General features: G+C 39.9%; 1 protein-coding gene across 1 annotated transcript in view; it reads right to left on the bottom strand.

The window, feature by feature from the left end:
• LOC120058226 (activin receptor type-1C-like) overlaps positions 1-6,577 on the bottom strand; it is a 29,309-nt gene extending 22,732 nt beyond the window's left edge. The window contains exon 1 of the mRNA XM_039006730.1: positions 6,391-6,577. Within this exon, the coding sequence (XP_038862658.1) occupies positions 6,391-6,460 (70 nt within the window). The 5' untranslated portion in view covers positions 6,461-6,577. The remainder of the gene's footprint in view (positions 1-6,390) is intronic.
• Between the last annotated feature and the right edge of the window lie 6,753 nt (positions 6,578-13,330).

Here is a 13,330-nt window from a genome sequence, read left to right on the forward strand (position 1 = left end):
TATTTTTGGACACCGATTTGCCGATTTTTAAAATTATATATATTTTTTTATACCTTAATTTAACTAGGCAAGTCAGTTAAGAACACATTCTTATTTTCAATGACGGCCTAGGAACGGTGGGTTAACTGCCTTGTTCAGGGGCAGAACGACAGATTTTTACCTTGTCAGCTCGAGGATTCATTTTTGCAATCTTCCGGTTACTAGTCCAACGCTCTAACCCCCTGCCTACCTGTTACGCGAGGGCAGCAAGAAGGGCAGCAAGAAGCCAAGGTAAGTTGCTAGCTAGCATTAAACTTATCTTATAAAAAACAATCAATCTTAACATAATCACTAGTTAACTACACATGGTTGATGATATTACTAGTTTATCTAGTGTGTCCTGCATTTCTCATCGAATCACAGCCTACTTCAACAAACGGGTGATGATTTAACAAGCGCAAATGCGGAATGGTTCCGTATTTCACTGAAAGAATAAACGTTTTGTTTTCGAAATGATAGTTTCCGGATTCGACCATTTTAATGACCAAAGGCTTGTATTTCTGTGTGTTATTATGTTATAATTAAGTCTATGATTTGATAGAGTAGTCTGACTGAGCGATGGTAGGCAGCAGCAGGCTTGTAAGCATTCATTCAAACAGCGCTTTCGTGCGTTTGCCAGCAGCTATTGCACTGTTTATGACTTCAAGCCTATCAACTCCCGAGATTAGGCTGGTGTAACCGATGTGAAATGGCTAGCTAGTTAGCGGTGTGCGCGCTAATAGCGTTTCAAACGTCACTCGCTCTGAGACTTGGGAGTAGTTGTTCCCCTTGCTCTGCATGGGTAACGCTGCTTCGAGGGTGGCTGTTGTCGATGTGTTCCTGGTTCGTGCCCAGGTAGGAGCGAGGAGAGGGACGGAAGCTATACTGTTACACTGGCAATACTAAAGTGCCTATAAGAACATCCAATAGTCAAATGTATATGAAATACAAATCGTAGAGAGAGAAATAGTCCTATAATAACTACAACCTAAAACTTCTTACCTGGGAATATTGTAGACTCATGTTAAAAAGAACCACCAGCTTTCATATGTTCTCATGTTCTGAGCAAAGAACTTAAACGTTAGCTTTTTTTACATGGCACATTCTGCACTTTTACTTTCTTCTCCAACACTTTGTTTTTGCATTATTTAAACCAAATTGAACATGTTTCATTATTTATTTGAGGCTAAATGTATTTTATTTTTGTATTATATTAAGTTAAAATAAGTGTTCATTCAGTATTGTTGTAATTGTCATTATTGCAAATAAAATGAAAATAAATAAATCGGCATCGGCTTTTTTTGGTCCTCCAATAATCGGTATCGGTGTTGAAAAATCATAATCGGTCGACCTCTAGTACAAACTATGGCATAAGGGGATGACAAGCGGATAAGAGGGATTTCGATTAAGACATTAATGAGCGAGCTAGGATGGACCTAGTCAATATAACTATTTGTTCAACACTTTTGAAATGTACAGCGACAGAGTTCAGAACACGGGCCGTTCTTACAGTGTTCTCCCTGTACACCAAGTCAGAGCTGTAGGATAAATAAAGGGGGCATATAAGCAGATAATGAAAGCTCTTTCAATATTCGATGATTACATTTCTCTAAAACAGGTTATAGGCTACATGTGCACCACCAAGTCAGAACAGTAGGCAACATTAAAAGGGGAAAATAGACCAAATTATTAGGGTGAGTCACATGGGTTACCAACAGCTGACTACACAACATACACTTAGTATTACTTTCCTAGCTACAGTATACATATCTCTCTGGCGTTGAGCAGGCGTTTCAATGCCATGACAGAGGGTGTCACGTCTGCTGCAGACGCAGTTGATTAGTTTATTTCTGGAGTCAGTTGGAGCCAGGAGTGTGTTCATGTTTCCAAGTTTCATACATGTTTTCAAATGCCATTGAAATGGCAGCAGCGGTATGAGAACCAGCACATTCTTGAGCATGCAATACGGCTTTCCTCAGTACGAAATCCTCATTGACCCACTGTGCTGTCAGACTCAGCATACTCATGGGGCTGACATCGCTGGTCCAAAGAAGAGAAATTAGAGAGAAATTAGTTGTGAAGCTAATAGCAAGTAGCATAATTCATTCCATTATCTTTGCGTTAACGGATTTCGCCTTTGAGTTGTCCCGCTGAAATGTTCTTACTCTTTCAAATGACTGCTGGACTTGAACTTGTTTAGTTGTTGGAAGTGCGCTTAGTATTTTTCTGCTTTTGTTCTGTGTAGCGCTGTATTTTTTTGTGGCGTCATGACGTCATCTACTTACGTTATATTAAAACGTATGTCAGCTTTGACACCGGTTTTGCACATCGGTGTTAAACTAGACATCGGGCCGATGCTGGCATTTTTAGCTAATATCGGCCCATTCCGATATGCTCACCGATATATTGTGCATCCGTACCTTAAACCCAGAATAGGGACCACACACCCACTCCACTGAATAGCAGGCTAGTGATTGCTTTTCAATGCTTGCAGTTAGCTACTGATTCCTTCTAAACCACTCATTGTTGAATTTGCAATTTCCAACTTGTGTAATGTTTATGTCCAATGGCCTACGAGCAGATATGTTTTATCTATAATTTCTCTTCATATGACAAGGATTAAAAAGGATTTGCCAGTATATTGTGAACTTTGTTCGTGATGATGACTGCTAGCTAAGATTTTGAAAGTATGATGTTCAGTCCAATCAAAGCTTCTGTGGATATAACGTGATTTGACGTCATTTCATCTGTGGCCAATGACCTTGAGCCTTCTTGGATGGGCACTTCTAATGTAACGCTATGGCAGCACCGAAGGGGTTTGAATTTGAGCTTTACCCTTAGATTTGGCAGTGACGTAGTGTCCCCATGAGTGACAGAACACTGAGCCAATCATGGCGCAACTAGAGAACATTAGCAACCCCTACTCTCCGTATTTTCCGCTGGCTGCCCCACCACCACAGAAAGCACGGAGCTAGGCTGAAACACCTGCATTTTGGAGCTGGCTTACTCAAGAAAGCAAAAAAAAGAGACCATGTTTGTATGCGGCTCTATCAACGAAATTATTTTTTTTTAAATTACATTGTTTGCAAACTGATATGTGACACGTATTAATGACAATGCCTGCCGACTGCAGGAATGTCCACCAGAGCTGTTACCAGATAATTGAATGTTCAATTCTCTACCACATGCCGCCTCCAACTTCATTTTAGAGAATTTGGCAGTATGTCCAACCGGACTAAAAATCGCAGACAATGCGTAACCACTCCAGCCCCTCCACATCCGGCTACTTCACCTGCGGGATCGTCTGAGACCAGCCACCTGGACAGCTGATGAAACTGAGGAGTATTTTGGTCTGTAATGAAGCCCTTTTGTGGGGGAAAACTAATTCTGATTAGCTGGGCTTGGCTCCCCAGTAGGTGGGCTCACCCATGGCCCACCCTGCAGGCCCACCCCCATGGCTGCTCAATCATGTGAAATCCATAGATAAGGGCCTAATGAATTTATTTCAATTGACTGATTTCCTTGTATAAACTGTAACTCAGGAAAAATGTGGAAAAACTTTGTTCAGTATAGTATACCAGTCAACTGTCTATCCTGCACTCCATCCATAGTGACAGTTGGACTGTTTGTCCAGATCTGCAATGTGTTATCTTGCAATTATACCACGCATACAATTAATCAAATCTGCACCAATTTTATATATAAAATCCACAAGAGAGGAATAGCTGATAGGCAGTGGGGAGACCAGGTCCATCATTACACATGAAAGAAGAGTGCAGAGACACAGCTCAAAAAGCTCCCCTATTGATCTTGTTAAGGGACAAAACAATTATCCTACAACACCACAATCCAATGAATAATTGCATTATTGTTTTCAAGTGAGTACAATTCTACTCTAGGCTGCAATATGCAGTGAAAATGTAACTTGAATAATAGAGCAAAAGCCCTGTTATTTGAATGTTTCGTTCCATTTGGATCAGTTGTGGGTCTACTCTCGATAGATTATAGAAAGGCACAGTTGCAGACCAGTCTGGTTCTATTTTTTACTTCTAATACTGATGAGCTGGCTGTTGCCGATCATCATTCTCCCAAGTCGTGACCACATAGGCCTACATCAGGGTTTCCCAAACTCGGTCCTCCGGACCCCAAGGGCTGCTCCTTTTGGTTTTTTCCCTAGCACCACACAGCTGATTCAAATAAATGAATCAACAAGTTTGATAATTTGAATCAGCTGAGTAGTGTTAGGGCAAAAACCAAAACGTGCACCCCTTGGGGTCCCGAGAACCGAGTTTGGGAAACAGCGGGCTATATGCTCCCAGCAGGCCCAGTTATTCAGGAAAGCTTAACACGCATTCTGCCTCCTTTCCAATCCGAGCGGCTATTCGTCAACCGGGAACCTAATGCTTCAATACTTTTTAAAATGTATTACCTTTTACATCGAGTTTACGAAACATTAGGAACACTTGCTCTTTCCATGACCAGGTGAACGTTATGATCCCTTATTGATGTCACCTGTTAAATCCACTTCAATCAGTGTAGATGAAGGGGGAGACAGGTTTAAAGCCTTGAGACAATTGAAACATTCAGAGGGTGAATGGGCAAGCAAGACAAAGGATTTAAGTGCCTTTGAACGGGGCATAGTAGTAGGTAGTAGGTAGTAGGTGCCAGGCGCACCGGTTTGAGTGTGTCAAGAACTGCAATGCTGCTGGGTTTTTCACCCTCAACAGTTTGTGTGTATCAAGAATGGTCCACCATCCAAAAGACATCAAGCCAACTTGACACAACGGTGGCAACAATTGGAGTCAACATGGGCGAACGCTTTCGACACCTTGTAGAGTCCATGCCCAGACAGAATGAAGCTATTCTGAGGGCAAACGGAGGTGCAAAGCAATATTAAGGTGTTCCTAATGTTTTGTACACTCAGTGTATGTGTGGCATAAACAACTAGTCACAATGTTTTAATCTGATTGCGCTACCTGCACACGTTCATCCACACTGATAATTACAGCATCCAAACTGCGCAAAATCCATTCGACTAAAGGATAGAGACATCTGTTACAAAACACCCAAAGGTTTAATGACATTCGGAGATTGTCAAACCAAGCCTTCGATCGATCCTGTTTCAAGTTAATGTCACATGCACAAGTACAGTGAAATGCCTTTCTTGCAAACTCTAAACCCAACAACGCAGTAATCAATCAACAACGTAAATACTAAAAATAACAAAGTAGGAAGGGGTGGATGTATTTTCGGTTTGTCGAGATTAACACCTCAATTAAATTGAGTTTGTCAAAGCTGATGATGATGAACGCTCAAAGTTAGTAAATCGGTATGCATTTCTGAGTTGTTTATTGGTTGTGTGTGGTGCATTGGCACAGAAATCTGTTGGTGGAAAATGATTTGCAGTTGTTTTCTATGAGTATAGCAGCCAAATGTTGAACATCTGATTTCCAGCATTTTTGTTGGAAATCAGGCAGGGTGAGCTCGTCCGTGGTGGTCCGCGAACCCTCAACCTTCTGGCCCGTTAGACCTGCATGGCATCAACTGTGCCACAAAAAAAACACGCTGAAGCGGTAAAATCGATATCCTAGTTTATAAACACAGAGTTGCTACAGTTGTTATTTATGGAGGTAATATCATTTTTTTGTTAATTTTATGAGGGGGGGGGGGTGTGAAATGTTTATTTACAGTACAAGGGGAGGGTCATGTGAAAATATTTTTAAGGTTGTGGAGGAGGGTGCATTTTTGACACCTCGAGTTGGACCAGCAATGTAAAGAGCCTCTTATCATGATTTTACATTAAATCTACCTATTTAATTTTTTTAAATGGTTTCATCATAGTACTGTAGAAAACGTTTATAAATAATAATTAAAAAAATGTAAAAGGTATTACAATTTGTGTTTGGTTCAGTTTAGAAAGATGGAACAAATTCAGTCTCAGCGAAAGCAATTCATTTCAAAAGTAGAGTGAATTAGGTTTATGACATAGTAGCCTACAGTTTAGCCAAGTCATATGAATTGAGCACATGCATGTGAACTTCTATCACGTTGATTCAAAATAAACCAAGCGCTTTCGACTGATCTTTTGACATTAGCTATTTTTCATATTAGCTATTTTTCATATGGTTAGAGTAACTATTTGACTTAATGTTCAGGATACAGAATGTGGTAACAAAAAGATGTCGCAAACTATATCATACATGAACGGCCGACATATGATTGAGTCTACTCAAACTGTCAGGCTGTTGCCTAAATTTCAAGTCCAACTGCAACACATGACACAGAAAAACAGCCTACAATTACCGCCTAAACAAGTTCTCACGAAACACATGATACATGCAGTGGTCGCACAAAGTTTGTCTTATAGCCTACCTGTGCTCAGCTGTGCGACGGATATAAATATCAACGCCGCTTCAACCGTGTTGAGCCTAGGATGAGTCATGCCCGGAGCCACATCTGCTTGGTTCGCGGACGCCCTGTCTATACCATGTTTCTAGAGAAAATCATTACTTTCGTGTTTAAATCCGTCACGTACAGTCCACTCTAAATAAGCAGTGAGAGAGCTGAATAAGCAGGCAGATTTGCTCCGCCTCTGTCGACTGGAATTTAAAAGGATTAACGCTCCCCAGCTAGCACATTAAAAGTTCTGGGAACGTCTGTTTTTGGTTTCACATTGGTTGTGGGAAGTAAGCCACATAAATTTCCTGACCCGCAAAACGAAATGTTTTGCAAACAGAAGTGGACATTTTGCCTGTTCTGGGAATGTTAATTTTTAGGTTACAGGGAGGTTCTGAGAACATTTTACTCTGGTTCCCTGAAACATTTCCTGGGAGGTTTTATCAACTCTCTGAGAATGGAAATCATAGTTTTTAAAACCAGTTGAATTGACAACTGACAGTTTTGCTGTGGCTTTAGTCATCAATCTAGCAAGAGGGCAATATTTTATTAATGTAGTATTGTTGTCCCTGCCCCCAGAAAGCTATGACCTTTGTTTTTCACCTGGAATTGTTTATTTATGTCTGAGAAAAAAAAAACGATCCAACCGATATGATCTAGTACACAATAAAAGTATAATTAAACATATACAAATATATGATAAATAAAACAAATTGTGAATAAATAAGCCTTTTCATACTTTATAATATGTGTTTTTCTACCCAAAATATTTCACCTTCTTTATTACTTTAACAAACATATGACGTTGGTGATAGTCAAAATCTGTAACATTTGTGAACGTCTAAATCAACAACTCGTGCCCTTCCTATAAACAAGGGGAGAGGGTTATATAAAGAGCTCAATGTGTCTGCCTCCGACGTAAAACAAATGTTTGACTTCCACACAAAATTACTTCTTCTTACTCATTTTAGGTTTAAGGAAGTGCGTAGGTTGCATTCTTTATCGTAGAGCTATGAAAGTTGTGTATTTAGATTCCACTGCTTGAGACAAATTCATCGATTGCTTTGCCATGTCTGTGCCATGAAGCAGTCGATCTGGATAAATGTTTTTTAAGGACCGCCCGTTTGACATAACGTTGCAGTGAAGTAATATAAATGGATATAATGATGCAGCCGAAGGAGAGGCAAATAAACTTTTATTCAACAGAGGACGTTTACATGGTCCTAGGAAGGTATGAATGTCTGTCTTCTGACTTATAAAATGGTGGGAAATCAATAAAATAAGTAATGTAAACATATACATATATTTTTAAGTAATTCTAGAGCCCGATTTTGGGTACTGTCAGCTTAAGAGGCTTAAAGGTAATTACATAACATTCTGAAAACATTCTCTAAATGTTGTGAAAGTTTTGTAATAACACTGCTAACTTTTTTGAACTGCATGCACAGATACAGTAATTCACATGGAAATCCACGAGATTCAAACTATGATCTCTATCCCTGGAATTAGTCCACTGCGCCACCAGGATAGAGCTAGCATGCCATGTTTTTAACGCATACAAAGCCATTCATTTCAGTCTATTCAAACAGACTAAGGTTGAATCTTTTTCAGGTATTTTGCAAATGTTCCATTCCGAGAATAAATCACTTTTCTCCCGGGTAACCCAGTATTTCTTGCCAAATTCAAAAGCATTATAAAAGCATATAAATGGGCCTGTCTGGATTTGATTAGAGTTTTGATCGAAAATTCAAGCCTGATGCTACCTGAGCCTGATGAGCCATACATTAAATACATTTTATGAACCCTACATTAAATCAAATAAAATGGTATTTGTCATATGAGCCAAATACAACAGCCTTCCGTCTAGCCACTCTACCATAAAGGTCTGCTTTGGAACCACCAAGACTCTTCCTAGAGCTGGTGACCCAGCCAAACTGAGTAATCAGGGGAGAAGGGCCTTGGTCAGGGAGGTGACCAAGAACCCGATCGTCACTCTGACAGAGCTCCAGAGTTCTTCTGTGGAGATGGGAGAACCTTCCAGAAGGACAACCATCTCTGCAGCACTCTACCAATAAGGCTTTTATGGGAGAGTGGCTAGACAAAGCCACTCCTCAGTAAAATGCACATGACAGCCTGCTTGGAGGGGTGGCTTGGGGACAAGTCTCTGAATGTCCTTGAGTGGCCCAGCCAGAGCCTGGACTTGAACCCGATCGAACATCTCTGAAGAGACCTGAAAATAGCTGTGCAGCAACGCTCCCCATCCAACCTGACAGAGCTTGAGAGGATCTGCAGAGATTAATGGGGAAAATTTGTAGCGTCATACCCAAGAAGACTCGAGGCTGTAATCGCTGCCAAAAGTGCTTCAACAAAGTACTGAGTAAAGGGTCTGAATACTTATGTAACTGTGATATTTCAGCTTCATTTGTATTTTTTTTGCTCAAATTTCTAATAATCTGTTTTTGCTTTGTCATTATGGGTATTTGTGTGTAGATTGATGAGGGGGAAAAAACGATTTAATACATTTTAGAATAAGGCTGTAAGGTAACAAAATGTGAAAAAAAGTAAAGGGGTCTGAATACTTTCCGAATGCACCGTATCAATCTAGAACAGGATTATCTATTTTGGATGCAATTTGAATGGAGTCGATGCTCGCGCGGGCACTGATGTAAAGCAACGATATTCGAGTGATAAGCTGTTTTAAAACTCAGGAGCTGCAATAATAAAAACAAAACATCTTTACAATTAAAAAATAAGGTGACCTTCAAAAGCCAGATGGAGATGAGTAAATTAGACGTGTATTCGGTCTTTATATTACTGTAGCATAGACTATGCTGCAGCAAATGCAGGCCTATCTGTCACAAGAACAAAAGTAACCATGATGAGATGATAGGTCTACAACATGCATTGTGAAGTGTGCTCCATACTGAAATGGGCTGTCTGTCCCCACCCTGAGTGTTGATGATTCATCATGCAGAGGCTGTAGAGCAGCCAGATTTAGACATTTTATATAATTTAACAGTTCCATTTCCCGCCCTGCTGTTCATATAAATTATTTATTATAATTTACCGGTTTCTCTCAGTTATTTATCCCAGGAAAAGGGAGTGGTTTTGTGCGGTAAATACCGGTAAATCGCACACACCTGAACACACTTAACAAAATAAAGGAGAGACAGAGTTTAAATAACATTCTTAGAACGTTTTCTGAACTTCACTTGTATGGTAGGAAATGTACCTTGCTGACACACCCTAAGATTTTTGGTCCTAAAACAGGTGTCCCAACACTTGCAGCAGCTAGAATGCAGTGATGGTCTTTGATTTTAGCAGCTTACACATATGAGATACAGTACAAACCATCAGAGCAGCATGGCAATGCAGATGCATTGTCCAGACTCCCCCTGAGTGATTGTAGGGGTCCTACCCCAAATCCACTGTGTTGAGTGTCATTTATAGATACAGCACTTGAAACTGAGAAAGATCCTGTATTGAAAATAGTTAAGCATTTATGTCAAAAGAAAGTTTGAACTTACCATTATGGGAGGATGACTCTGTTCTTTGGGGGTTACAGGGTGGTGATTCCACAAAGCAAGCAAAACAGACTATTGGCAGAACTACATGAGAGTCATTGGGGTATAGCTAGAAGTCTTCTCCTCGGGCCTTATTGCTTAATTATACTGCAAAATTACTGCAGTAAAAAAACAGTGTTATTTTGGACACAGTATTTGCAGCATACTTCAGTTATACTGCACTCTAATTGCAGTTATACTGCAGTGGACTCCAGTTATACTGCACTCTGACTGCAATCTTTTTTCGTAAGGGATAAGGTCATCGGCAATCTGATTATAATAAACCAATTAACATTCATAGTTTATTTCCATATTCCCTCCTAGTTTTGGTGCTGGTCCCACCCAAAAGCAAGAGCGATTGTGCAGTATGGCTGCATTAGCACTGTATTCCATCCAAACAATCACTTCATCTGATTTGTTTTCATAATCAACAGTCAGAGTTCAGTCGAACCTCCTGCACAGCACACTTTGCATCAGACTACGTTGCAAATCAGGCTAGGTATACATGTGGATTTCCCAGCAGCTCCATCAAGCATCGCATAGATCTTGAAATCATCAGCAGCAGCAACCATTCATCAAGTGTCCAGATAGTTATTTTCCTATTATAAGTAAAGGACATGCTATTCATGGGTTGCATGCTTCGTCACTAAATCGTTTTGAAAATCCCTTTTTCCACCACCATTTAACGTGTTTTCGGACAATTTAGCCTGAATGGAGGATGCTTTATGTACATGCCGGTCCATGGCGGACACGAGTGTATTACCGGGAATGCATATCAATCTTAGACAATAGTGCAGATCTAGCGCCCACTATCAGCTGCTTAGGCTACTGATATATGATTCCCCCCCAAAATTAAAAGCCTTCTGGCTGCTGAATGCAAGAATGAATGTATACCCCTTATGATATATCATATGACTTATAAAAGCTCAGGCTGGAGGTCTAGCTGGCTTGACTTTACTACAGGCATACAGTGGCAAGAAAAAGTATGTGAAGCCTTTGGAATTACCTGGATTTCTGCATAAATTGGTCATAAAATTTGATCTGATCTTCATCTAAGTCACAACAATAGGCAAACACAGTGTGCTTAAACTAATAACACACAAATTACTATATTTTTCTTGTCTATATTGAATACATAATTTAAACATTCACAGTGTAGGTTGGAAAAAGTATGTGAACCCCTAGGCTAACAACTTCTCCAAAAGCTAATTGGAGTCCAATCAATGAGACGAGATTGGAGATGTTGGTTAGAGCTGCCCTGACCTATAAAAACACTCACAAATATGAGTTTGCTATTCACAAAAAGCATTGTCTGATGTGAATAATGCCTCAAACAAAAGAGATCTCAGAAGACCTAAGATTAAGAATTGTTGACTTGCATAAAGCTGGAAAGATTTACAAAAGTATCTCTAAAAGCCTTGATGTTCATCAGTCCACGGTAAGACGAATTGTCTATGAATGGAGAAAGTTCAGCACTGTTGCTACTCTCCCTAAGAGTGGCCGTCCTGCAAAGATGACTGCAAGAGCACAGCACAGAATGCTCAATGACGTTAAGAAGTATCCAAGTGTCAGCTAAAGACTTACAGAAATCTCTGGAACATGCTAACATCTCTATTGACGAGTCTACAATACGTAAAACACGAAACAAGAATGGTGTTCATGGGAGGACACCACGGAAGAAGCCACTGCTGTCTGAAGTTCGCAAAAGTGCACCTGGATGTTCCACAGCGCGACTGGCAAAATATTCTGTGGACAGATTAAACTAAAGTTGAGTTATTTTGTAGGAACACACAACACTATGCGTTGAGAAAAATAGGCACAGCACACCAACATCAAAACCTCATCCAAACTGTAAAGTATGGTGGAGGGAGCATCATGGTTTGGGGCTGCTTTGCTGCTATCAGACGGAAAAATAAATTCCCAAGTTTATCAATACATTTTACATGAGAATGTAAGGCTATATGTGCGCCGATTGAATCTCAACAGTTGGATGATGCAACAGGACAACGACCCAAAACACAGAAGTAAATCAACAACAAAATGGCTTCAACAGAAGAAAATACGCCTTCTGGAGTGGACCAGTCAGAGTCCTGACCTCAACCCGATTGAGATGCTGTGGCATGATCTCAAGAGAGCAGTTCACACCAGACATCCCAAGAATATTGCTGAACTGAAACAGTTGTGTAAAGAGGAATGGTCCAAAATTCCTCCTGACAGTTGTGCAGGTCTGATTCACAACTACAGAAAACATTTGGTTGAAGTTATTGCTGCCAAAGGAGGGTCAACCAGTTGTTAAATCCAAGGGTTCATACTTTTTGGACACTGCACTGTGAATGTTTACATGGTGTGTTCAGTAAATACATGAAAATGTATAATTGTTTGTGTGTTATTATTTTAAGCAGAAATCCAAGTAATTTCAAAGGGTTCACATGCTTTTTCTTGCCACTGTACATGATCCTATCATGGACTTCTTGGAGGAAGATGCTTTTGATGAGGAGCTACTTGGTGAAGACTAGGACGAAAAGTATGAGACACACACACAAACAGGACAGACAGGCGAACATCTACTAGCAGAGAAGTAACTGAACTGGTTCTCCCTCTAACCTTCCTAGGTTGATGCTGGTGGAGGTGGCTACTGTACATGCCAAGCTGGTGTGCAAGTCATAGAAAGGTTATAGCCTGGTCCCAGATCTGTTTATGCTGTCTTGCTAACTACTAATGTATGATAGTTGTCATGCCATGTTACCATAGCAGTTGGCTTGGCTATACATAGGAGTTTGGTATATAGCACAAACAGATCAAAGACCAAGGTAACATTTGGCTGATTGTCAGAACAGAAAGAATGAAACTTCAATGTACTTGAGGACTACTCTAGAAATTGTTGGCTTTATTACAGGAAAGATAGAATTAGTTTTTTTGTGTGGCACCTGAATGCAAGGGCAAGCAGTAGTGTATGATGTTATAGTTCTGATAGTGATGGAACTTGAACATTGTTTTCAGGTTTTAAATTAGAACATGTATTCCCCTAACCTTATTCTTTCAATAAAGTTGTTTTATTAATATATTACTTGTCTTTCCATATAGAGTCAGTGCTTTCTGTGATTTTGGTGCAGATTTAATTTACTAGCTGGATAAGAAAGTGTCTGAGCACGGAATATTCCGTAGAATTGTAGAAAAGTACCATCAGTCACAAAAACAGGATCAGAATGGAAATACCTTTTATTGAGAACGAGTTATACCTTCCAGAGCTTGAGTTGTAAAACAACTTGAAAAGATATACATGCCGTGATTTTTACTTTCATTATAACCTTTTTTGCGATCTGAGACAGATAGGTTTTATTTATACAAATACA

The sequence above is a fragment of the Salvelinus namaycush genome, chromosome 13 (genome assembly GCF_016432855.1).
Source record: "Salvelinus namaycush isolate Seneca chromosome 13, SaNama_1.0, whole genome shotgun sequence".
NCBI classification, from domain to species: domain Eukaryota; kingdom Metazoa; phylum Chordata; class Actinopteri; order Salmoniformes; family Salmonidae; genus Salvelinus; species Salvelinus namaycush.